The 24,769-nt window shown below is 41.5% G+C and overlaps 1 protein-coding gene across 8 annotated transcripts in view; it reads left to right on the plus strand.

The window, feature by feature from the left end:
• The window catches only part of rapgef6 (Rap guanine nucleotide exchange factor (GEF) 6), a 161,602-nt gene that overhangs the window by 42,963 nt on the left and 93,870 nt on the right, over positions 1-24,769 (plus strand). For 6 of the 8 annotated variants that reach the window (XM_030438059.1, XM_030438065.1, XM_030438062.1 and 3 more), the window contains exons 5-7: positions 11,616-11,685; positions 21,968-22,111; positions 23,742-23,759. In XM_030438059.1, coding sequence (XP_030293919.1) covers positions 11,616-11,685; positions 21,968-22,111; positions 23,742-23,759 — 232 coding nt within the window. Of the gene's footprint in view, positions 1-797; positions 1,046-11,615; positions 11,686-21,586; positions 22,112-23,741; positions 23,760-24,769 lie in introns of those variants that run through there. The other 2 variants (XM_030438066.1, XM_030438058.1) reach the window with 2 other exon arrangements.

A 24,769-nucleotide genomic window follows, 5' to 3' on the forward strand; every position in this document is an offset into this window, starting at 1 on the left:
CAAGTGTGTTACCTACAGTACAGAAAAGCCACTTTGACCAAGCAGTCCGGCTCATTTCCGTGTCCTTTGTTACATATAGGAACGGATATTTTCCACCGGCAAAAGTTGTGGATGCTTCCAAAAGAACAGTTTCGTGCTGTTCTGATTTTTCATTACCCTTCTGTCTAGGTACTGACGCACTGATCCGACACTAAAAGGTGGAGTTAAAACACTCCAGACCACCGATTGGTTAATCTGAACAACCAGAGACAGAATGTCTTCTGTTTCACTGTCTGCTACCTTCTAGTCCCTTGCATCCTCACTAAATGTTAGTTGTGACGCCTGACATTTCACAGGCAGATTTAAGTAGCTGGTGTGACGTTAAGGCAGTTTATCCAACAACAGTGAGGACACAAAGCACCAACAAATTATCAATAACCTCAGGGCAGCAAGCTGTGTGTGTGTGTGAATTCCAGTGTGGGTCAGTTGATAACAGAGTTGGGGGAGCACGGTGGGCTCGGAAAGGGTCACAGAGGGAGCTAGCGGGGGGTGGTGTGTGTGTGTGTGCGTGTGTGTGTGTGTGTGGAATGCGGAACCCCTGGCAGAACAGTGGCTGGCCATGTGTTCCTGAGCAGCCTGCCCGCCTGGAGCCCAGAAGCACATCCAGGCAGGAAATGAGCAAGCTCTCCACACACACACACACACACACACACACACACACACACACACACACACACACACACACACACACACACACACACACACACACACACACACACACACCTCCCTGGAGCAGACCGACAGACAGAACAGAGTAGAGCGGGAGGGAACACACACTCCTCCCTCAGTTTAAGACAAACTAACAGACTTGACAGTCACCAACTTCTGCTTTCAAAAGGAAACTTTTCACTCTTGTTCACACTCTGGATTATAAAACAAACACTTGGATCTAAACCTGGATTACTGGAATATTGCACGCCCCCTCTCCTCATTGCGGATAATATGCTGGATATCTTTTCACCCACAAGAAATCTAAAGACGCGGACCCCCAAAGTTCCTGTTCCTGGTCAGTGATGTTAAAGTTTTGGATCTTTCAGTTGAGAGATGGTCGCTGTAATGCAACGCCATTTGCAGGCTTATTCAATGGAGATTTTTCAAAACTCCCTCGCTCTTTCTCTGCGCATTCTTCAACCCAGCATGCTCCATTTCCTGCCTGCCAGCATTTAACCAAGTGGATAGCCAGGAATTCCCCCCGGCGCTGTGGCAGGGTAGCTTACCACCGCTGGGCCCCACGTCTCTGAAAAACATACTCCCAACAACTGTGTGTTGTCCTTTTTTATCTATACTGATTATCTTAAAGAGGAACAGGCTTCTCTCTCACATTACTGTAGGACATTAAACAAGTCTGAAGCGAAGTGGCCTCTTGGTTTAAAATGTTTCTGCTGACAAGATTAGGTTAAAGGCTGTTAGTTAGGTTAGTTTAATGATTTAACGTGCAGTGAAGAGTGACAGAAAACACAGGGGAAATAATGTGGCTGCAGATTTTAAAGCACCACAATGTCAGAGACAGATGCTACGTGCTAGACCAAACTCAATATGTTTTCTCTATGATATTATGCCTGCTGGAATAAAGTTGGATTTCGACAGCCAGTTTGTTTTTTGATCTGATTCCCGGTAAGCAAAGCACCCTGATTTGTTAAGCTCTAACGAGTCTCACACTGAAGCTTTTATTCCTCGTTTTGTCAGTAAGGACCAGTGTTGAAAACATGCAGGCTTCCTATTTATAGCTGGCTCTAACTGCTTCTGTCGCTGGTTGATATGACCAACGTCACCAGCACATCGGTTAATAATAATAATGATAATAATCTCATAAATATGGGAGCTACACTGAAACTTTACTCTATCCAAGCTGCAGACTGTGCTCTGCCAAAGATTGTGAGTGAAAAGATGCATCACTCTGCAAGTGACTGCAAGTGAGCGTTGTTTTTATAGCCCAACAGGGCAGCGACTCCTTTCAAGGGAATAAAACGTAGTTTGTGCAAAATCAGGCATAAAGATAATCCTATTTGAGTGTGTTTGAGCAATCAATACACGTTTTCTGTTGCTGATCCCATTTTCAGGTTGAAGCTCCATGTTGTTTTAAATTGATAAGGCTGGCTTTAATTAATTTTAATGTGGGTTCATTTAGAAGCTGCCAATCAAAACTGAAGTATTTCTGACATGTGATCACAGATCTGAACTGAATCCAGTTAAAGTTGAAGTATAAGTTACTTGTACATAGTGGAATCTAAATTTAATGAGATTAGATTAGGATTCACAAGTGTTCAGATTTGATAAAAACTAACCTCAAACACTGAATTGTGAACCATCCGTTTTTACAGCGCAGAGTGTTTACCACGACTTGCTTTGGAATTCTTCTTCCTTGAAGCTTCACAAGTGAAACGTTGATGACGCGACTCTCTCTCTGTTCCCTCATGTTTTGTGGGAACTTGCTGCGAAAAACAAAGTAAAGAATAGAGGAACTTAATCTGAAGTAGTGTGACATGAATGGACATTCAGCCAAGTGTGAATGGTTATCGCTCTGTAAGCTCGGGCGAAACTTAAACTCACCGCTTCGGAGTGTAAAGCAGTTTGGCGGGGCTCTGCTCTGATATGCTCAACTGATTACCCTGTTGTTTTGCAAATGAATCGTAATGTTTCTGAATGACCCGCTACGTCATTCCTTGGAGTCTGTCTGGCAGTTGTGTGTGTGTGTGCGTGTGTGTTGGTGGTCTGTCTGTAGAGCTGACTGCTGGCCAGCTCTCCAGTCTTCTTTAATGTGTGTGTGAGTCAGAGCGGTCAGTGTTTGCCAACCAAGCACTAAAACTGAGAGGAAGAACGGCCGAACTAAGAAGCAGAATAATCAGTGTGTGTGTGTGTGTCTGTGTGTCTATGTGTGTGTCAGACTGTGGTCTGCGGTTTTCTTTCTTTACTGTTGGCCATCATTACCATGGAAACATTGGTGCCAAATGGGCTGGGATCTGTGTTTGGGTATAGATGTTGCCCGAAACTCGTCTTATTTTTCTGTTGACTCAAATTACACTCCCAAAGATAGCTGTCTGTACTGTTCACGTAATGCACATATATATTGTCATTTTGGAAGTGAAGTGCTTACGGTTGCCAAAAGCAAATCTTTGTGGGCGTGCAGAATTTAGAGCAAGCGGACTGGTCAATTTTTAGGATGTTTTGGAGACTAAGGCTGCATTCAAACACAGTTTAGCCATGCAACAAAAACAACAACTAAAGCATCTCATTCATTTGGATTTGGATCATTTGTTTGGGTAGCACTCCATTTTTACTGTTTACTTTGGGAACATTGTGACAAAAGATACAATTCTGCTCGGCTGATAACCTTCTCAAATTGTCGATTTGGTTGCACCTATGCACCTCATATTCAGCAGGTCAGATTAAATAGAATGTAACACTGATATATATATATATATTTCCTATACACCATTATTGCTGTTTAGAATTATTTACACCATTTTTTTAAGTAATTAAATTAAATGTATAATTGGTTGCAACTAAAATAAGTTGCAATTACTATAATCAGTTAGTTTAAAGCCTAGCGATATGCCTACCATAGCATCTGGTAAAACACATGGATTTCATACTTACACAGAACTTTTTGGATTGTGTTACATGTCTAAACTGTACCTGAAGCACCACAACCCCCCACAAGTCCCCCTCATGAACCTGGTCTCTGATTTCCACCATCCAAATCATACAACAAATATCTATCAGAAATATTTCTGCTGTATTTTATGATTGTGTCTCTTACAGGCACGGAGCTATCCGAGGGTGATCAGCTGTAATGCTGGCAACAACTTATGTGGCATCTCCCCCTGTCAGCGTGTCCTTCAGCGAGGCATATAAAGCTGTAGGGTTGCTGCACCTCGCTGCCATTACACTAAAATCATTCTGTGTGACGCTCAAACGGATATGAATTGCATGAGAATACACCAAAATAATGATTTGAGTATTTGGAAACAATTTATGCACCATGCTATGACATCTTAAATCCAACACGTGAACATTTGTTTTCAGATTTAACCTTTTTAAATAAATAAATCTATATAATAGTGTTATTTTATTGCCACTATTTTGCAGACTTGGTCATATCACACATTTTTTTTTCCAGGCTTTTGACGCCAGCTCAGGGTGTGTACGTGTGTGTGTGTACGTGTGTGTGTGTACGTGTGTGTGGCCTTAGTTTCTGTGCCGGCTGTCACGGTTTACTGCCCCGGGCGCTGCAGCTGTCACTGGACCGGGGCTGAACCTGTTCTCCCTTCTGCCAACAACTTGTTTCTGTAGGAAAAGTGGGGAGAAAAATCATCACCTGCTGAAATCCAGCACCGGCACAGTTTCAGTGCTGTGGGAGGAACTGTCCATCCATTCCAAGGAAAGATGACTTATTTGGGGAATAAAACAAAATAGCTAGTCCAACAAATGTTGCTGTGAGAGCAGTAGATCACTTAAGGTTTTTATCAAAGGCGCAGTTGTTTCAGTGATTTGGACATGCTGGAGTGATGCAAAAGTTGTGGCGGGGTCATAATGAAAAACAGATCTAGAATTAGTTTCAATCGTAACAGAGACTTTTAAGTCGACAGACGGTGAAAATGGTCTTGTTTTGAATCGTCTGGTGTTGTGAATTTAGTGTATTTTGGTCTGATGGATGAGTTGCAAATGTTTTTTGCATGAAATGATTAAAATGTTGTTTCCTGTTTGTTGAGACTTACTACCTGAGCTGTCTGATATTGATCCATGCTATCATGTGATCCTCTGAGGCGGTCTGAACATACTGTAGTTATGTTGTGGACATTAAGAACTTGCATCGTATCTCTAGAAATGATCATTTGTTTCTGCATGGCACCTTATTTCAGAAAAAATATGTACAGCAGCTAATGGTGAGAGAAAAGTCATGTTTTAATCCAGATTGAATTTTGCAATGAATCACAAATAGGATGTTTGTCAATTCAAAACATACTTTTTCAACTCGAGACAGTCAAAGATTTGTCATAAAACTAATGAAGTGTAATACTGTGAAAACAAGCAATTTGAGAGACCAGTGACTTGAACCTTGAGGAGCTGGGCTCCCATTAAGTCCTTTTAGGCAAGTCGTGCCACTTGGCAGCCATCTTGGCAGCACTAGCAAGACCATTCTCCTATCTAAATGAATTGGGAGAGGGAGCTATACCTTTACTTTCCATGGTCGCTGGGACATCAAAACCACATGTATAGAATCACCAGTCAAGTCTGATAAACATCACTTAAAATGTTTGGTGACTTTGCCCTAAGATAAGGCAAAAATATGCTTTTCCCCCTCAGGTTATAATTCTTTGAAAATAATCCTTAAAATAGACAGATGTGTAATTCATTGCACAATTCAAACAGGATCAAAAAATGTGTTTCACCATTCGGGACCACACATACTTTTCCTCAAATAAGCCCCTATATTTAGGAACCGTCTATACTGCCATGATTCATGGCCCGTACGTTTATCTGCATGTTTTTTTGACAAGTTTTCAAAACTCTAAATGCCCTTGTATTTTGTCTGAGTAGATCTTTGGCCTTAGTCCAGTTTTAGAGGATTTTTTTTTCATTTGCTTTTGTGAGACACGGACTCACACCAGCTGACAACAGAGAGGCATCGGCGCTCATTAAAGTCAAAGCCACAGCATTATTTGGTGGGTACACACACATGCTCACACATCCACACAAATTCAGTTACTCAGGGTTTACTCATTCTTCCACCCTTTGTGGGAACGTACTAGGTCAGAGAAAGGAGCAAATATGGGAAGCTGTGCTGAGGTGTATTTTTTCTTTTTTGCACACACGCACACACACACACACACACACACACACACATGCACACGCGTACAGTAGTTTTCCTCCAGCTTCTTTTATAATAGTATTTTCCCTCTGTTTGTCTCACACAACCTGTCTCACTGCCCTGCACAAACACACACACAGTCACCAACACACAGTGAGGAGACGGGCTTGGCAGGCTCTGGGCAGCGCTGACAGGGACCATGCGTCTCGCCTCAGTGGAGTGTGGAGAGATCTGTCAGAGTCGGGCTGACCTCCAGGCTAAGGGCTCTGAGAGAACAGTGAGCCCAGCAGACTGCATTCCTCCCTGGGAACTCTTAAAACCACGCCTGGGTGTTCATGTTCTGGTGGGAGCTGTTGTGCAGACAGGATATGCATTTCATTGCATTTATTCATTCACTCACCTGGCTTTGTGACATGGGACTGTGTGATTTGTATTTTTTCCTGATCAAACCAGTTCAGAATTATTGAAGGAAACAAAGAACACACAATCTGAGGAATTTTAACTGCTGGACCTGGTGTCGTAGCACATGTGTTGGCAAGCATCTCTGTCACTGAAGTGTCATTGACAGATGATAGTAAACCCCTCGCAGTTCCAGGAATGCTTTCTGCAGCTGACACTGACCTCGGACCACCATGCAGGGAGGCAAAGGCAGAATTTCCTGAAGGGGGTCATTAAAATATCACTTCATTAAAAAAGGCAGATTCTAAAACTATGAAAGCGTGAACCTATGGAAGTTCATGAATTATATATTTTTCATATCGTATATTAGTGTATGTATTACCCCCAGCAACAAGTTATACAGCTATCTAACTGCCTACCTCAAGATGTCAATGACATTGTAGATGCCTCACTTAAGGTTTCACTGTTCATAAAGATTTTTAACTTTCCCTTAACCAGCCGAGCCCAGTGCTGGCTGCAGGGAAATTGGCGTTCAGACTGTTTAACACTGTACAAGCTTCTGTGTTTATTTCGTGTTACCTCAAGTTAGATGTGTTGCCTTGGTCAGCTGTGTATTTTACAATTGCAATTATTACGCTAAGTGTTGCCCTGACTCACTGTGACTTGTTCTTTCACTTCTTTCTATACTCTAAAGAAGAGCTATGAGCTACCAAAATCTGGCACTGTTGGATTTATTGTGAATCGGTGCTCGGTTGAACCAATATTATTTGGTTGGTGTCCTTAAAAATACCAAGTTCAGTACCCAACGCTACAATCAGTGGAACTGTCTGTTCACTGTTTTACAATGATCTGGAGTTATGGCTTATTTTTTGCTTTCTTTGGCAAGTGACCATAACAAAAACAGGATAATGCCCTGTGAGCTGTCCATATTTGTGAATTAATGGCCTGCACGTCATCCATTAACTTCTGATAATAGACATCTTGTCGGCATTATCCCTTTCTTAAAATAAGAGAATTCAATACAAGGGGATAATGGCTTTTACTGTTCCTGGATTCACATTACCAGTGCACTTTACGAAAAGAAAACGCGTTTGATATTTTGTCCATTTAGTGAATAATTTAGTTTCCTGTAGAAACCATCATATAATCCTTTTAGCCTCAAATGTGTTGCCAAGAAGCATTAAGGCCGTATCAGCAGGGGTGGATGTTCTAAGGTGAGCCTCTGTTTCACCTCATCCGGAGGAACCTTAAGTCCGAACAGGTGGATACGAAGTGAATCTGAGTGCACGTGGCAGTGAAGTGTCAAATAAATCCCCTCGCAGCTAATTTGGCTGTAGTTCAACGGTTTCCATCGACAATAAGGACGTCATTGTCCTCCAATGGCAGCGTTCTGTGGACATCACTCCTCCCTTAGAAGAAATCAGTGTGACGCACCGTAGCTTTGATTCAACAACCACTTCCTTTTACTCTTTCATAGGAAATCTGTCTGTCTGAAGAATATATGTGCCAATCCAATTCAGGGGGAAATAAAAGGACTTTCATCATTGTTTCCATCATCAGAACACATTATGAAGACAGGCTTTCATCTGAGCACTAAATCAAAAGGCTTAAAATTGTGAGAGTGGTGTGTGCGCCGGTGTGAAATTGTGATTAAGGATCTGATGAGATGAAAGTTTGCCTTTTTTTTCTCTTTTTTTTTTTTTGTGGGCCCATAGAGAGGAAGGGCCAACAGTAAGAGGAGAGAAAGAAAGGATGAAAGGGAATGCAGAATGAGGTGAGGAGAGAGAGAGAGAGAGAGAGAGAGAGAGAAAATGGCAGAGCAAAAAGTAAAAAGGGAGACGAGTAAAGTCAACAGGACATGGGAAAAGAAAGAAAGGAAAAACAACAGGAAGGAGAGGATGATCGGATGGAAATGAACGTGAGTGGGAGAGATTGAAGGACGATTATGGCTGACAGACAAAGAGAAAGAAGTGATGGAGGAGAAGAGGACAAAAAGAGCCTAGAAATGGCATGTGATGGATAAAGATAAATAAGCAACAAAAAAGGGGAAGAAGAAGAAGAAGAGGAAGTGAAGGTAAAAAAAAATGAGAGGAGGAGAGAAGGAGGCTAAGATGCTGTAAAGCAAAGTGAAGGAGGGAGCGACCGTGTGAGAACAAGCATAGAGAGGAGATGTGAGAGTGAAAGTTGGCCGTATCCCAGCGCAGCACGCTTCCATAATTAAAACCAGCCCGCTCCTCCAGTCCTTAAACAATGCTGAGTCGCCGCTTTCAGCATGCCAAAGGGTGGGAGACATGCTCGCGGGCCCGTCTGCTCTCAGGGATCACCGCACACACTGATTGAGCTGTTCAGACGGTCCGTCTCTCACACACTCACACACACTTGGAGATGCACGGGAAACAAAGAGACATGAGGAATTACCGTGTGCATAAACACAGACACGGGTTGTATAAAGAAACGTCTCCGAAATTCAAACACATTTTCAAACACTTGCCTTTTGTTGCATACTGTCACTTGCCAACAGACATGGACACACGCCGAGACTGTAAAAACTAAGCCTGATTACCATTTTTACACAGAATTTGGAACCTACATGCAGATTTTATTAACAATATGACTTCTTTTTATCGGCAGTAGATGAGTTTGCCTCTCCGTTTTTCTGGTGTGTCACATTGGATGTCAAGAACAGGCCGAAAAACGGGGTACTGTAGAAAGCAGCATGTAGGTCACGGACGATGTTACAGTGGACCTTCAGTCAAACTCAACTCCGACTGAACGATGTTTGAATGCTGTGTGAACAGAGAAGGATGGAACAATGTTTTTGCTGGCCTCCAACATCAGCAGCTTCTACCCTCGTCATAGCATACTGCCAGTAAAGGAGGGAAAATAAGCGTGTCCAGCCTGGTTTTATGTATCAAATACCCTTTTCACACTGGACAAAAATCCCAATTCATTCATTGTTCAAGTAGTTTTAGCTTCTCAACTGTCAGGATTTGCAGCTTTTCTTTTTCACTTACAAAAGTTAACAGGAATTTCTTTGGTTTTAAGGCCATTGGTTGGAGAGAACAGGCATTTCTTCTCTATTCAATAGATTTAATCATCAATCCAGATTAACTGATGAAGAAAATAATTGTTTACCGCAGCTTCAATTAGCCCATTGTTGGGTTTTGTTTCTGTTGGATGTGTGTTTTGCACACAAGCTGTTAATTGCCTTTGACTTTAACTAATTATATTGAACTCAACAGTTTAGGAAAGTTTAAAAGTGCATCACCACAAATCAGCTTTTAAAAATGTGTTTTGCTTTGCTTCCGTAACCTTCTGAGCAGAGTTTTAAGGAGACAGACTGGAAAGAGGAAATTGTGACAGCTCGCTTTGGAAACGTGTTGGGTGACAGTAAAAACCTAAGACATCATGCAGTTTCTCCCATGTGACAAGAGTAGAGCAGACCGACCCACATGGCCTCGCCACAGCATCAGCTGCTCTCCTCCCGCTTATCAGAGGACACATCAGCCAACAGCTAAATTGGGGCTTAACCTGCGAGGCCTGCGGACAGAGACTCTCATTGTGCTAAAACAGTTTACTGGTAAAACGGTGGGACAATGCTGATCTTGGCCAGTCCATGATGATCCCTGTGGGTGAGGCTGTTGACAATCAGAGGTTTAATTCATTGGATTCACTAAGCAGTTGTCATAATGTGGAGAAGTTAGTTTACATGGCGTCATCTTCATCATATATCTGCTGTAAGACTTTTAATTCACACATTTCCGATACCTCATAGAAAATGCCTTTCAGTTTGCTTAAGCAGGCAAACTGAGTTGTCTGCGGTCAGGTGTGTACATTGACTTTTTTTTATTGATAAATGTCATCACCAGTTAGCTGCGAACAGGAGACCTGGGAACACTAAATGTATGAATTCCCAACCTGTCTCACTAAGGATTATATATTTTTGTGTCAATCACAGTTGGTTAAGCACTGATTGTGTTTTTAGTCTCTGCAGACTGTGTACTGTTGTGTTGAGGCGTCGACCGTGAGGGCTTATTGATCGACTCTCTTTTCTTTCAGTGGTTCACCGCAAACTGTTCAACAGTACAGCTCTAACACCAGCAGCCTTTTTTGAGTCAGCAGCCGATCTGAATCTAGTGTCTCCCACATGTATGAAAGGTTTTTATAAATAAAAAAAGATAAATGTGAAGTCCATCTCTAACTCTATAGGGCTCCTTAAAATCCACAACAGTGTGTTCTATAAAACGTAGCCACTAGAATGTGTCTTTTAAATAAGTTATTTCCCCACAAATGTTTACTGGACTTATCGCTGTTGACACCCATTGGGTTGGACTGAACCGAGCTAGTAGTGGGCCAGGGGCCAAAACCAAACACAGATTGTCCACTGTTTTCTGATTGTGAAGCACTTTATCACAACATTGAGGATTATAATGTGTATATGTATATTGTTTTCAAAATCATTTGTTTTTCTCTAGAAGCATCTGGCAGGCTGAATTGAACCACATGGGTCTGGTCTTAACTATATGTAGCCATTAATGAAAAGATGTAACACAAATTGGTATTGTTTCTGCCTTTCATGACCAATATCTCGTATCCTGAAATTGGTCATTTCATATCCAGGTAATTAAACAAATTTCTCTAAATTCAGTGAATAAATAGTTGATATTGATTACCTGCATAGAAAAGGCCTGTTTCTGGCTACATTTTGAATTGTATGTCAGAGGTTTTTTTTAATACCCAAACCACGTCCATCTAATTGAAGTAGACACTCATAAACGTACGAGCTCCTAATTTTGTCTTGGCTGATCGGAGTTCAGAATTACCCCACTGTGTGTGAGGTGTTTGTTTGTGTTTCCTAAAAGCTTTCCTGCCGTGCAGGAGTGAGCACAAAATGTCGTTCAAGTTCTTGTTTTTATTTGTAACACAGCCAAATAAACAACAAAGCATATCGCACAAATGTGTCACCGGCTACGACTCATATTCATTGAGCCCTTTTTAACATTATGCTTATGGATGTGAGGTGAAACAAGTGGCCAAAACATAAGTCATCAGTGAGTGTTTCAGTGTCTGAATGTTGAGCCAGAGGCTTACTGGTGCACATCACACCCAACAGATTACTTTTAATGTACTGCAAGACATACAGTATCTACATGAACCCTTTGTAAGATTTCGCATTTACTCTAATCAAAGCCAATTTTGATTCAGGCAATTACTGCCAGTCAACACGAGGGTGTTCATCTGTGGGTGGGTGAATGTGATTGACTGCATCTGTTGCCACCATCAGTGTGTGAGAACTGTTTTATCTCTGACTTTGCTTTGTTTCTGTTTTTAACACCGATCCTGTGTGTGTGTGCTCTTTCTACAGTTTTGGCAAGCAGCTGGGGGGCAGACGAGGCTGTGAATGCATCACATTGGAGCCGTCAGAAATGATTGTGGTGAGTAGAAACACTGTCTGCCCCGCTCTGGCTTTGTCTCTCCCCAAACCACCTCCCTTTTTATCCTCCTACCGCTCCCATCTCCGTCCCTTTGATATCATTCCTGTTTTTGTTTTTTTTGCCATCTTTATTTGATGTCTGCGTTACCTTTTTACCCGCGTAGCATTCTCTTCATCATCCTTTTTTTCCCCCTTTCTTTCATCTCTCTCCCTCTTCCTTCCTGTCTCCCCCATCTCTGTGCCTCCCCTCTGTGCCCTCCCCCCCCCCCCTCCCCCCAATATGTCCGTCCTCAGATTCAAATTCAGATGAGCTTCATTGGCAGGATGCGTTGCCAAACTGCTCGCCATTCAAAAGCAGAAATTACCGGCACATAAGAAAATCTTAGTACTCCAATGAAATTAAACATATGATATAATTTATAATTATATATCTTATTGGCCAAACATATGAGGATATTTTACATTTTTTCAGTTATATTTGAAAAATAGGCATATACATAGTCCTAACAACAGAAATGCTTTCTTGAGAGAAACACCAGCTGTTATAGCGGCCATACCCACCTGTCTCTCTCTCTGTTTCATGTCTACTCTGTTGCCTATAAAACAAAGGGACAAAGCATCTTTTAATGGGTTATTTGTAGTCTTGTAAGGTTCCTTAAGTGTAATTAGTGAGTTCTACAAGTGATTAGGAAGGCTCGGTGTAATTTTTTTTCTCATTTCCTGATGAATAGGAGTGAGTCAGAAGCACCTCTCATATGTCTTTTTGCTGAAATCAGAAAAAGTTGTTGTTTGTTTTTCATCTGTAACAGCTCATTGTTATCTAAAGGCCCTGACACACCAAACTGACACCAAAGAACTAGCTGCGACTGACTGTCACGTCTCCCGTGTCTCTGCAAAAAGCTGCACTTGAACACACCGCGCAGACTACAGCGGGTGGCCATCACGCTCGCACATCCTTTCGATGAAGCAGCATTTTTGACACCAGTCTTGCGAATATAGCGGCTTTTAATCGAGAAAACGTCGGATAGAATGTTGCAGATTGCCCTGGCTATGAGGCAGAGAAAAAGAATAAGGACAAACTGCGCTAAATGAGTGAGCTCATGTACTTCTGCTATAACGACAGATTTAAGGGACTTTCCTTTGCGCTCTCCGTTTCCCCCTTTTGTGCACTGAGCTGCTAACCTGAGCAATCAGAATGACTCCTTTCACATGCTGTTGGCGATTCTAAATGCGCAAAGGTCCAAAAAGTGGCCAAAGGCCGTCTGGTGCTACCGGTGTAGGACACACATATTGAATTCTCAGTCCGTCTCAGTACGTTGAGAAGACAAAATCACTCTCATTGGATGTTAAGCTAAGTGAATCAGTGTACAAGAGGAGAAACAGAAAAAGAAAGGGAAAGCACCTTGAGCCTGGCGCTGTAGCATCCATGATTTCCCCTAATTTTTCGCCTCTGCCTCTTCCACAACCACAAGAACAACGGCTGACAGCAGCAATGCCAGTTACAACCTTTTATCAGACATTTTTCTCGATTGAACGGGGCTGTGTACGCGATGGGGGTGTGAAAATGGTAGGCGAGTGCAGTTTTATCACAACAGTCAGAGTCCCTTTTTTGAATGACGAATACAGACTACCATATCCTAGTGGTATGGTGCAGAATGTTCAAGCTAGTTGGCCGTCTGCTGTAGTCTTTTTGGTGTGTTCAAGTGCAACTTTTTGGCCAAGGCGCAGGCAATATTAGGCAACAGATGGCCTTGATCGCAGCTAGTTCTTTGGTGTCCGGTTGGCATGTCTGTAAACTTAATGTAGGGGTTACCGGGTGCTCTCAGAGTTTCTCCCTAGTTTGCGGAAAAGTACCACTGGTCATTATAGAGATGTCCAATCAGTGATGGTGGCAAACAGTATGTAAAACTACACGGGGAGAGGAAAGTTTGAGCCTTGGCATGACCTCACTGTGACTAATCAAGTTCTTTAGAGTTCCTTTAAGCATTTTGCATATACAAATGTAGTGTGTTCCCGTCTGCCTCCACAAGGTCGCAGTGCCTACAAAGTCTCTTCCTTGTGTCCTCTGTAAATGTCCTTCCTTATCTCCTGTCTCCGCTCTCCTGAGACTCTGTCTGAGGGACTTGTGGGATCAGATGGGATAAGCAGTAAAGTTTTACACATAAAGCAGCAGGTTGCACACGTTCCGCTGATTTGATTCAATATTGAATATAAAACCCTGAACAGATTTGACCTTGTGGCTTCTTGGTTGCTACTCGTCTGTTATCTTTGACCTTTGACAGTGATGCTGAAGGACTGTCGGATGGCGGACAAAATCCCCTGCAACCTTTTTGTACAGAAGTAATCCTCATCTGAAATGTATGTTGCTATGACTGTATAGAATTACATAGCTGTCATTGCTGTAGTCAGGGGAACAATGATGAAACCTTATCACCCTTAGACAGACTGTCACTCTGTTCACTTCAAACTGAGGCAATAATGTGCAAGATTTTCGTGTGAGTTGATGTCGGTTTATCGCTTCATGTCATAACACAATAATGATTTAACCAGTTTTGCTCTTAGTGTATTTATATTTAGCGCTTCGGGCAGTTTTTTGCTGAGAAATCCCCTGATTCACAGGGAGTCGTGCTTTTTTGCAGCGGAGTATCTCTCGCAGAAAGATATGATGAAATGTTTTTTTTTTTTGGTGCATGAATTCTATTAACTGATTGTATTAAATAGTTGATGATTAGTTCATGAAGTTGGTTTCTTAACACAATTGATTTTTTTTTCTTTATTCATACAGCTTGCTTTTTGTACGCTTTTCAAAATTTGTATGTGGACAAAGGCCCTTTTTGATCATTAGTCCCAGGAGAAGAGGAGCAAAAAGTCCCTTTTGCCCGTTGCATAACTACCGTATCTAAAGAACACAGAGTCACTATGTTTTTAATTTTGCATGGTTGTGATGTCTAAAATATGTAGATGTTGGTAAGAGGCTTTGAAAAGTTAATGAGGATTAGCTGGAATTCTGCTGTCTTTGCTTAAACTTCAGTAAACATTACAAATAATTAGACATACCCTGATGGACCGGCCAGGGTCCGGAAACGCCCGGTTTTCAGCATGACTGGTACATGACTGGCAACCGGCCAAGACAAGTTCAAGTAATACACTGTGTACATGCTTATAATTCACTTCAACAATTCAGTAGCAGACCATTAAAATATTTAGCAATGTGTTATTGTTATTAGTTATTTAATAGCCAGTGTTTTATTATAAAGATACAATTGCCTGCAGATTACCAAAATGTTTGCGTATGCTGTTAATTATAATTCTTAGAAAGAAAGAAAGAAATCAGAATCAACCAAGGAAAATGCAATCAGTACATCTCTACAAGACATTTTAATGCTTGTTTACTGTGTGAATGATTGCCCTACTGTAAATGTTACAGCATTTGAACTGTCAGCAACATTCAGAGCTGCAAAATTCCACCCCAGTAGTTCCAGGGACTGAAGAACATAATTTTCCCGGAAAGTTCTCGCAATGAAAAAGGTCATAATAGTGAGATGTCCTTTCAGCAAGGCACTTGATCCTAAACTAGCCCTGTGGGTCCATTCAGAGACTATTGCTGCAGTGAAAGAGAGTGGTCTGGTCCTTTTTAGGTATGATTTGTGTGATACTGTTTGAATGTGAAGTTGGCCATTGTTGGAAAAGAGCCAATGAGCTCAGTTGACTGAGATAACTATGGATTAAAGGCTTAAAATCAGCTTCAATTTAAAAACGTACAAGTGAGAAAAAGGAGTAGGATTGCTTTGAATTGATCTTGTCTTCCTGGAAGATCAGAGAGAGATGTCAGAGATGAAGAGGAGAGGAGCCAGTGCTATAAAGCCACAAGGTGGATCAGCTGATGAGAGCCTGAAGGAGAACATGAGGTGTTTTTCTGTGTCTACACACACGAAACATGTCTGTTTTCATCTTTAAGTAGTTACATTTTTGTCTGAGAACTAGGAAATGAGATTTTGTGATGTTATTGTTGTTAATAGCCCACCATATCCTCGTCTTTTCTTTTCTGTAATGCTTCTACCAGCTGCAGCACAGCAGGACAGGGTGGGATCTGAAGTAGCAGACTCATAAGAAGTAAATAACAATAAGTATGCTAAAGCTGGGGCTACCAGACTGAAGAGCAAGAGTCAGAGGTAAATGCATTTCAAAATCAGAATCAGTAAGCGGTTAATTGCCAAAAAGTCAGGTTAGTGTAAATAATCGAAATTAGCTAAATGTGGAGGGATTAGACTCCTTTTCGAATCCCTGAGTTTGGATTTACCTCTGTGAATATCTTGTTTTTTTGGGGCTAGAAGTGACTATATTTGGATTAGAAGACGGCGCTGGCAGGTGACAATCAGAGGATGCAGTTGTACCGTTCTAGGGACTTGTCAGTACCAAGATACCCACACCCTAAAAGCATTCCCTGCTTTATTGCTTTTTTAACTCAACATGGGACCCTCATTTTAAAAATGAACATCCTTCTGTTGATGTGACCATGGACTCATCACTTTTTTACCAGGTTATAAATAAAGTGAGAAGTAAGTTGATTTTCTCGTAAGCTTACATACTATCAAACTTCTTTGTGAAACCAGTGAAGGTGCCCCCTGCTGGCTATTAGAAAGAATGCAAGCTCAATGCTCTGCTCAATCAACTTCACTTTTCAGACCCAGGAGCGGCGTTCATATTTTGTACGGCCATTTGTCCTGGGCCTTGTTGATGTGGCCCACTGCTACTCTTCATCAAATCTGTGTCTCTTCTCGTCAGACTAATACATATAATTATACTCGTCAACTCGATCTCCTGTCTAACATAAAGTACAAGCTGGTGTAACATAGTCAGGTAAATATGTTATTTTGAAATTGGGACACTGTGACTGCCTTATCTAAATTTAGATGGACTTGTTCACAGAGATGAGCAAAAAATTATTTCCCAGTCATCAGAAGCAAACTCAGTCTTAAACACCCTTTAGTTATTCCACCGCAGGGTTAGTTTGTCCCATGAGGCTTCGATGGCACATCTACCAATGGGAGGTGTTATTCAGTTCGACAAGAATACTCTTGTTTTATCATTTTAAAGATGCGCTTAACTTGGAATATGTACAGAAAACCCTCCTGAACACATTTCAGTCTTTTAGAGAGGTAAAAACTAATACTACTAAACTAATTGTTTAAAGAGGATTTTACCTGATGAACCTCTATGACCAGAATGTCACAGTTTCTCCAGGTTATTTCATGACAGTGTACAGAAGTCTAGCTTATTTTCATGTCGAGACAATTTCAGGTCAAGAGATTCACATTGTCACGGAGTGTTTTCACTATGAACATTCCTCTGATTAAGTGCTGCTTGTTCCTTAATGAGCAGTTGGTAAGAGCAGTAGGCTTGGGCCATATCCCAAATTTTATATCACGATATTTTCCAGTCCAAATATCACAAAAGACTATATTATCATCTTTTCGGGTTCTGGTTATTGATCACAACTTCAAGTATCTACTATTGATACTTCAGGATTTTGTTTTCTGTGTTTTAATACGCTGGGCTAAAAAGCTGGACTCTCTGGTGAAATATGTGAACAAAATGATACAAGATAAGAACTTAAATAAGAATTTTTGTGCAAAGAATGAATTGCAACATAACAGAATAGCCTGCAATATCAGGTGCAGCTAGTCTGTCACTCCCTCCTTACCTCGTCAAATATCGATCCGACGGCTCTGCCTGCAATTATTTTCAAACTGAAAGCCAGAGGACAGCTGTTCAGTGTTAGATATTTTGAAAAATATCTCGTATGACTGCAAATATCGTGATATTCAGTGATATTTTATATCTGCCCAAGCTTAGCAAGGAGATGATCATTGGATAACAATCTTTAAGGTGTCTAGACAAAATAAAATCCAGGCTAGCTACAGTCGCGATACAGTTTATCAGATAAGACTTTCCTTAGAAGGATTTTCTAACGTCCATTAGTTGATGCATGTTAGGCTCCAGTCAGCAACTGCTTGTTTGGATTAAATCGGAGAAAAACTGTGTCCAGCTTTGTTGGTAGTACCTGATAGTAGCACATCTCATCTACCAAATCCCTCACAGACTAAACCGTAACTGGTTGCGAGACAAATGTCTTTTCAGGAGTGAGTGAGGCTTATCATCAAGAATGCCTACAGGAAGAAAAACATGGGGGAATTGTCTGAAATGCAAATAAACATGAACACGCCTGCGCACACACTTAACACACGATGCACAGGCTTCCAGTCAAATTCAAAAACACACAAGAGCAGAGGGACCGTGGTCGAGTCACACTGCATTGCAGCCAATCAGCTAATTAGGGCCATGGGAATAGTAGAGGGAGTGTAATTTGTGGCCGTTGTCATGACTCTGGTCACAGGATGGACAGGAGTGACATTCACAGACTGACAGGGTGGGGTTGTTTGTGTGTATGTGTGTGTGTGTGTGGTGGGAATAGAGGGGAATGCAGAGAAGTAAGTAGTGGGAAGAGGAGAGTAGGAAATGAATGAATAGAGCTTAAAAACGAAACGGGAGGGAAACCATCAGTTAGACAGGGGAGAGGAATGTAAACTGAGGGATGAGTAGACGTTAGTCATAAACACTTTTAAATGGATCGAGGAAACAGGAAACATGGTCACATTATTGCCGTGACCATCAGAACCATAAAGAGAAGAGTTCTGAATGGCTGATCATGGGACAGAAGGGGGGGGGGGGGGCCTCATTCATTCAAGCAGCCAGAGAGGCACATGCACAGTTGGACAAAAAGATGGTTATGTGGTCACAGGATGGACATGGAAGTTTGGTACATCTCTAAGAATTTGGGAATGTATTACCTTCAGGCTGGTTGTCTCAGGATGCTCGTTAAAAAATTAGGCAAGAAGACATTTTTTACATTGAAAAGGGACACATCTGTACCAATAGTAAATGGTTGTTTCTTATTTTAAAGCTGAGCTATCACTCATGCAGTTGTTTCAGACTCCATCACAGCCAAACTACCCACAATGCAGCACTTATTCTGTATATTCCTCACATAACGCTGTTCTTTTATCCATACCAATCCATAGCAACGATTTGTGTCCCATTTCAGCACTGACAGAAAATCTTAGGATCCCTCCTGTGTTTTATTTTAATGCTGTTGTCTGATCGATGTCTCCAATCAAACAGCCCCGCATTTGTCTTTGAGGAATATAATCCATGGTCTTTTCATGTGGGAATACAGGGAGGCAGAAAGCACAGATATGAATCCCATCGGCCTATAGTCTTCTATCGTCATCTCAGCAGCTGCGAACAAACAGTCGCTGTAGCTTCTCATATTTGTGGCCAATCTGTAACTGCAGTAGGCCTGCATCTGCCAATTTTGTATAAGTGAGTAGTTGATAAAATGTCAAAAAATATATGTAAAATGCCGTAAGTGGCATCTTTAAATCAAGTTTTGGACTGTTGGGTGGACAAAAGAAGCAAAGATTGATTTTCTATCATTAATGACAAAGAAAAACAGCAAATGCAACACACAGTCTAACTAACCGACTAATCGCTGCAGCTCCACTGTGAATACACATGACTGACCTGAGAGGGAAAAACACATAATGGTCACATACTAAAACACTGTTGAGTTCATACACCATGACAAAATCTCCCTCTTCCTGCACATTATCGCATTGTTCAAAGTTCAAAAGGGCAAGTCCAAGTCCTGAGGAAATATTTGAAAGATTTCACACCAACATCCTGCTTCCTAGTCATTTTATCTTTTATAGCTTACAGTTGAAAATGTAGCATATAATAACAACTTTTTAACAAATCTGTATACAGAGTATTGCACAACTAGACACAGTAGAAACTAGAAAATGAAACTAGAAATCAAGAGTAAGAGGCTAAAAGAAGAAATGTAAAAGAGAGGGGGATAGACGGAAAGAAGACGCATCTTAAAAATGTGCAAACACCAGCAGATGGATCCTGTTAATTTCTTTCCTGTCTTGGCTTCTCAGACAGACACACTGACAAAACTGGAGGACTGAACAGCAAGCAGTGATACTCTGAACAGGCAAACAGAAACATAGCGGAGCTCTTCTTAAAAGGCAGTGAATCATCCAATCGATATTCTGGTCACAGGCGAGGATGATGTTCGCTGGTGAAACCAGCAGGTGACCACAAACCCCTAAGCATGACGCGATGGTCAAGTCAGAGGAGGTGAATTTAAGATGACAGAGGGCTATCGTAGGGCTATAGTAAGATTTACATGTTGTATAAGTGAATGGATGGATAAATTGCAAGAGTCACAGGGACATTAGATGCAAACAAGAGAGATTGATTAAAGGATCAGATATTGCTTACAGGTGTTGGAGAGTAGACTCCAGAGGGTGTTGCGTGAAATCTGACAAATTGCCACAAGTCAAAATATTTTTGAATAAAATAAAAATGGAGTTTATGAAATGTCTTCAGATTGCTCCTCCTCTTTGCTTGAGGCTAGCAGCTGAGGGCTCGGATTAGTAGCCGCATAGCACGAATCGAATCTCTCAAAGAACTGCCAGTGATCGAGTTGAATTCTGGGTAATGTAGACAGGGAGTTTTGACAAGGAAGAAGAACATGTGAAGTAAAAATCCCTCGTTCTTCTGAATCAATTGACACATCCTTTAAATAAACTGGCCCCAACAGCCCCTTTTTGTACTCGCTCATAGATACTAGCCACCTAGATACGCCTGATTTTTAGAAAAGAAAAATTATTTCACCAACGTCCATGGATTATTCTCTGAGAAACTGAAGAAAACGTTGAAAAACCCCTTATCTCGCAATGTTAAAGAAAGTGAGAACATGTCTGGATCTGTCCTTTTTATGTGTCTCCACACCAACAATTAATGGGGTCTATATCTGGGCAGCGATCCATTGTCCATCCATGTTTTGTGGACAAAGTAGTGTTCAGTAGTTTTTTGTTAAATCCCACTGACAACCAACCAACAAATGGACATGGGTGAAAACAGGAATAAAATGTATCCAGCACAAGTTCGACTGTGCTATAAAAGTGAAATGTTTAATTGGTTGAGAACTCTTTTAACAGACATGTTTTGGAAGAAAACAATGGTTGGCAGTTTTTTTTTATTTGGTATGTTTAGCACACTATCGGAAACTTTCAATAAAACATTCGAGGAACGGAGGAAAACAACACAGCAGAAACAAATTGGAACACAAATGAAACCAAGTGTCTTACAAAAACGAAGCAAATGCGTTTTCCCCGTTGGGTTAAACATATTTGGAATTTTTGTTAAATGGTGTCATTACTGACATAATAAAACCATTGACTTACTTAATATAAAGCAATTGAGAAAAAAACAAATTCCTCCTTCAACAACATATCGGCACAAAAACCCTACGGGGAATGAATTGTATGGCCGGAATCTGTGTGCTGTGCTGTTTTTTTCTGCCTGGCGAGGATATTTGTGTATTTACGGTTTCCTGGAGGAAACTCTGGGCTCGGTGTATGCTCTGTGTGTGTGTGTGTGTGTCAGGCAGTGTGAGAGAGAGAGAGAGCGCAAGCGAGCAAGCATGTGAGTAACTCTCTCAGTATGCAACGTGTTGAGCAGCTGAACTCTATCTTGAACTCTCCTGCCCTCTGAAGAGGACGACTCTCGCCAGATCTGAGACAAAAAAAAAGAGAATATCTGTTTGTTCGTTCTTTTATTTTGGTTCTTTTCTTCCTTTTTGTCCTGGATGTTCGCCCTGAAGGATGTTATGTCAGGGGACCCCTCGGGATTTTGGACCTTTTTTTAAAATTTGGATTCAAAACTTCTATTCAGTTTTTGTATAGAAGTCTTCCCCTGCTCGTTTCTTTCTCCCCTCCTGTGGTATTTCCTGCTTTTATGTGTTGTTGTGATCACGACCTCGAGTCCGGATGAGTGTGCTCCGCTGGCACCGGCTCTCTGCGCTCTGGAAGAACTGGATGTTCAACCAGGAGCCAGCAGAAGAGCAGGGCCAGATCTCAGAAGAAGCTCCAGCACATGAGACAGATTCACGGACAAAGGAAGGCAGCACATTAGAGGATCACAAGAGCCAAAACTTGGATTATACAGGCCAGACCGTGGAATTTACGCATCTAAACACAGTTCCTAAGCTCCAAAAGTCGGATCTGCTTAAACGCAGCAGCTCTGAGCCGAGCCCGAAGGTCTCAAACAGTGAGGACCAGTCCGCCAGCGGTCCCCACACACCTGAAGGTTGTGTGTGTGGATCTCGTAGAAGCTGCTATTCTGAGGAGGGTGTCGACTGTGTTTTGCAGGTGGATAACGGCAGCGAGGGGGACGACAGTTTTCTGCAGAGAGAGGGATCACAGCGGAGGTCCAGGCGCCGTTTCAGGAGGGTCAACCCAAGGGGAGAGCGGGAGCTCATCACAGACGGCCAAGAACCCGCCAGCTACAACACGGTAGGAGTAACACTAGTTGTTTACTTTTAAATCAATGTTAAACAGTAAGCAGCTCCTGTAGTATGATCTTACCCAAACACACTTACACCTTAAGCCCCTTTTAAGGTTTCATATTGTATGATTTAGCAGAATGGGCTGTTTTCGGAGGTTTCTAAAACAGATTCTTCTTCTAAAGTCTTAGTAACTGAAACCTGCTGGCGTCCTGACTAATCAGTACTTTCAGTCTCAGCAGATGCAGATGACACAAGTTGGAAAAAGTCCTCAGCTTCTACTTGTGACATATAATACTTATTCAAGTTCAGTCTACACTGTTATAGGTCCGCTCAGTGTCATCAAAGTATTGCGTTAGACATGTGATTAAGAAGATTAATAAGAAACAAAAAACCTGTGAAAAAGCCATTAAACTGTTTATATTTGTTGCCTTTTATAAATGTCTTTTAGTGCTCATAGAGATATAAACACCTAAAAGTTATTATGTCACCTCCATTTTTGGAAAGGAAATTTTATTTTTTATACCTAAATCAACAAACTCTATTTGTTTTCGTTATGAAATAAACAAACTGTCCTTAACAGACAACACAGTTTCACAGTGTTTCACCTTGTTTATATTTGGCGGACCCTGCCACCCTTCTCGCTTCAAACATTGTCCTAGGACTTTATTTTCCTTTGAGAACAGCTTGTCGATTCAGTTATAAAAAAAAAAAAAAAGAAGAAGAATACTTTACTTTAGTTTCATTATTACCTCATTAATGGTTTTGATATTAATATTCTTCCCCCAAACAACCCTTTAAAGATTCTTGCTGAGTTTTCTGAAACAATCTCTGAACAAAGAACTGAAACTTTTGAATGAGGCTGAGTTTCCCTCCCTCTGATAGGATCACTGGGGCCAGCAGTGTGTCAGTTACACTTTTGACTAATCACCAGAAGCCACGCTTTGACACACACACACACACACACACCTACACACACACACACACACACACACACACACACACACACACACACACACACACACACACACACACACACAAGCACTTAGCTCTCTCATTCTCACACACACTGCTACCCTGTTCATGCAAAGCCCCTGGGGCCGTTACAGAGGGGCTTAATGGAGAGCTTAAAGTGTCCTCTGCCCACCCTATGTGCCTGTGCACTCCCTTGGTGATTGTTCCACTTTTTCAAATTACATTTCGTAGCCTTCGGTGTTGCCGAATCCCACCACATTTCTCTTTGTGGCTGCTTTTATTTTGTAGCCACTCTGATGTGCCAGGTAAGCGCAGGGCAAAAACATGTGGAACAGAGCCAGTGTCCTTGAAATGCAGAGAATGACAATAGTGCATTAAATTTGAGCGAGATTGGAGGGAAGAATGACGTAGAGACACAGAGAATCTCTTATACAAGAGCTCAGAGTGCTGCGACATGTTTATACTCTGGTCACTGTTGAGTGACTGAATGGGGCCCTTGACATGCTCACTTTTCTTTTATTAAATGGGAATATAGATTAGAAGAACATGATATGCCAGCCTGTACCCATTTTACTCTCCACACACACTGAAGTTTGCATACTGTCCCTGTGTGACTGTATCCTGTTTCTTTCTCTCATCTTTCATGTTTCCACTGATGTCTCCAGGATTATGTCAACAACCAGGTAGGACACAGAATATAAAATGAATCTTTCTCTACATTTAAATCTATTTCTGCTCCATCCTTTCACATCCATCAGGGTTTTATGTTTCTGTTGATGACTGGTGTGTGTGTGTGTGTGTGTGTGTGTGTGTGTTTATGTGTATGTGTGTGTGCGTGTGTGTGTGTGAGTCACTCCTGGTGCAGGCACCTGTTGTTTAGAGACAGGCTGTGTTGGGAAAAGCGGGTAATTTTGGGGCTGCCACACACGCATATGTGACACTGTGGGTGGCAGATAGGAAGGGGGCTAACTGAAATAAACAGGTGCATGCTGGGAACGACAACTGACTGGTTAACACATGGAGGACGAGGTGTTTTTCGTTCTGACATTTGAACATGACGGAGCGGAGACAGGTTTGGGAAGGTTTCCCCCAAGATTTGTGTCTGTCGTGAAGATCCTCAGTCATCCAGGTGGTGGTATACCTCAGAGCTATACGGAGGCAACTGGACTTGTGACCGTGACTCAGACCTGTCTGTGTCTTCTTTTTTGATTTTATGATTTGTGCAACACCAGAACCATTATCTCTCTGATCACCCAGTGCACTATTGGTGATTTGGTGACACATAGTGGAAGCAGGTAATTCCTCCATGTTGTCTTTGTTAGCCATGAAGCTTATTTTGACAGTTGAAATAAGAATCCACCATACATCTTTATACAAGATGGTGTGAAGTGAAATTGTTTATGGTCATGGTCCAAGATTGTGCAATACAGTTTATATACAAAAATAGCACTTGTATGTACAATAAACAAGTATAATTTGGAAATATTAAAAATATTGAATCAAGTCTTTCTCAATTTGGGATCTTGGTGCTTCTGGAGTCTTGGATTACACCGAGGTGTATCAGCCATTTTATGTTGTTTCTTATGTTTTAAAACAAGTTCCCATCCACTTCAGCTGTTTCGGAAAATGCTTCAACGCTGTATAGCTCCAGAAATGTGTTGCGGATTGCAAAACTTCGCTTAACTTTCCATCA

The sequence above is a fragment of the Sparus aurata genome, chromosome 13, assembly GCF_900880675.1.
Source record: "Sparus aurata chromosome 13, fSpaAur1.1, whole genome shotgun sequence".
NCBI lineage: Eukaryota > Metazoa > Chordata > Actinopteri > Spariformes > Sparidae > Sparus > Sparus aurata.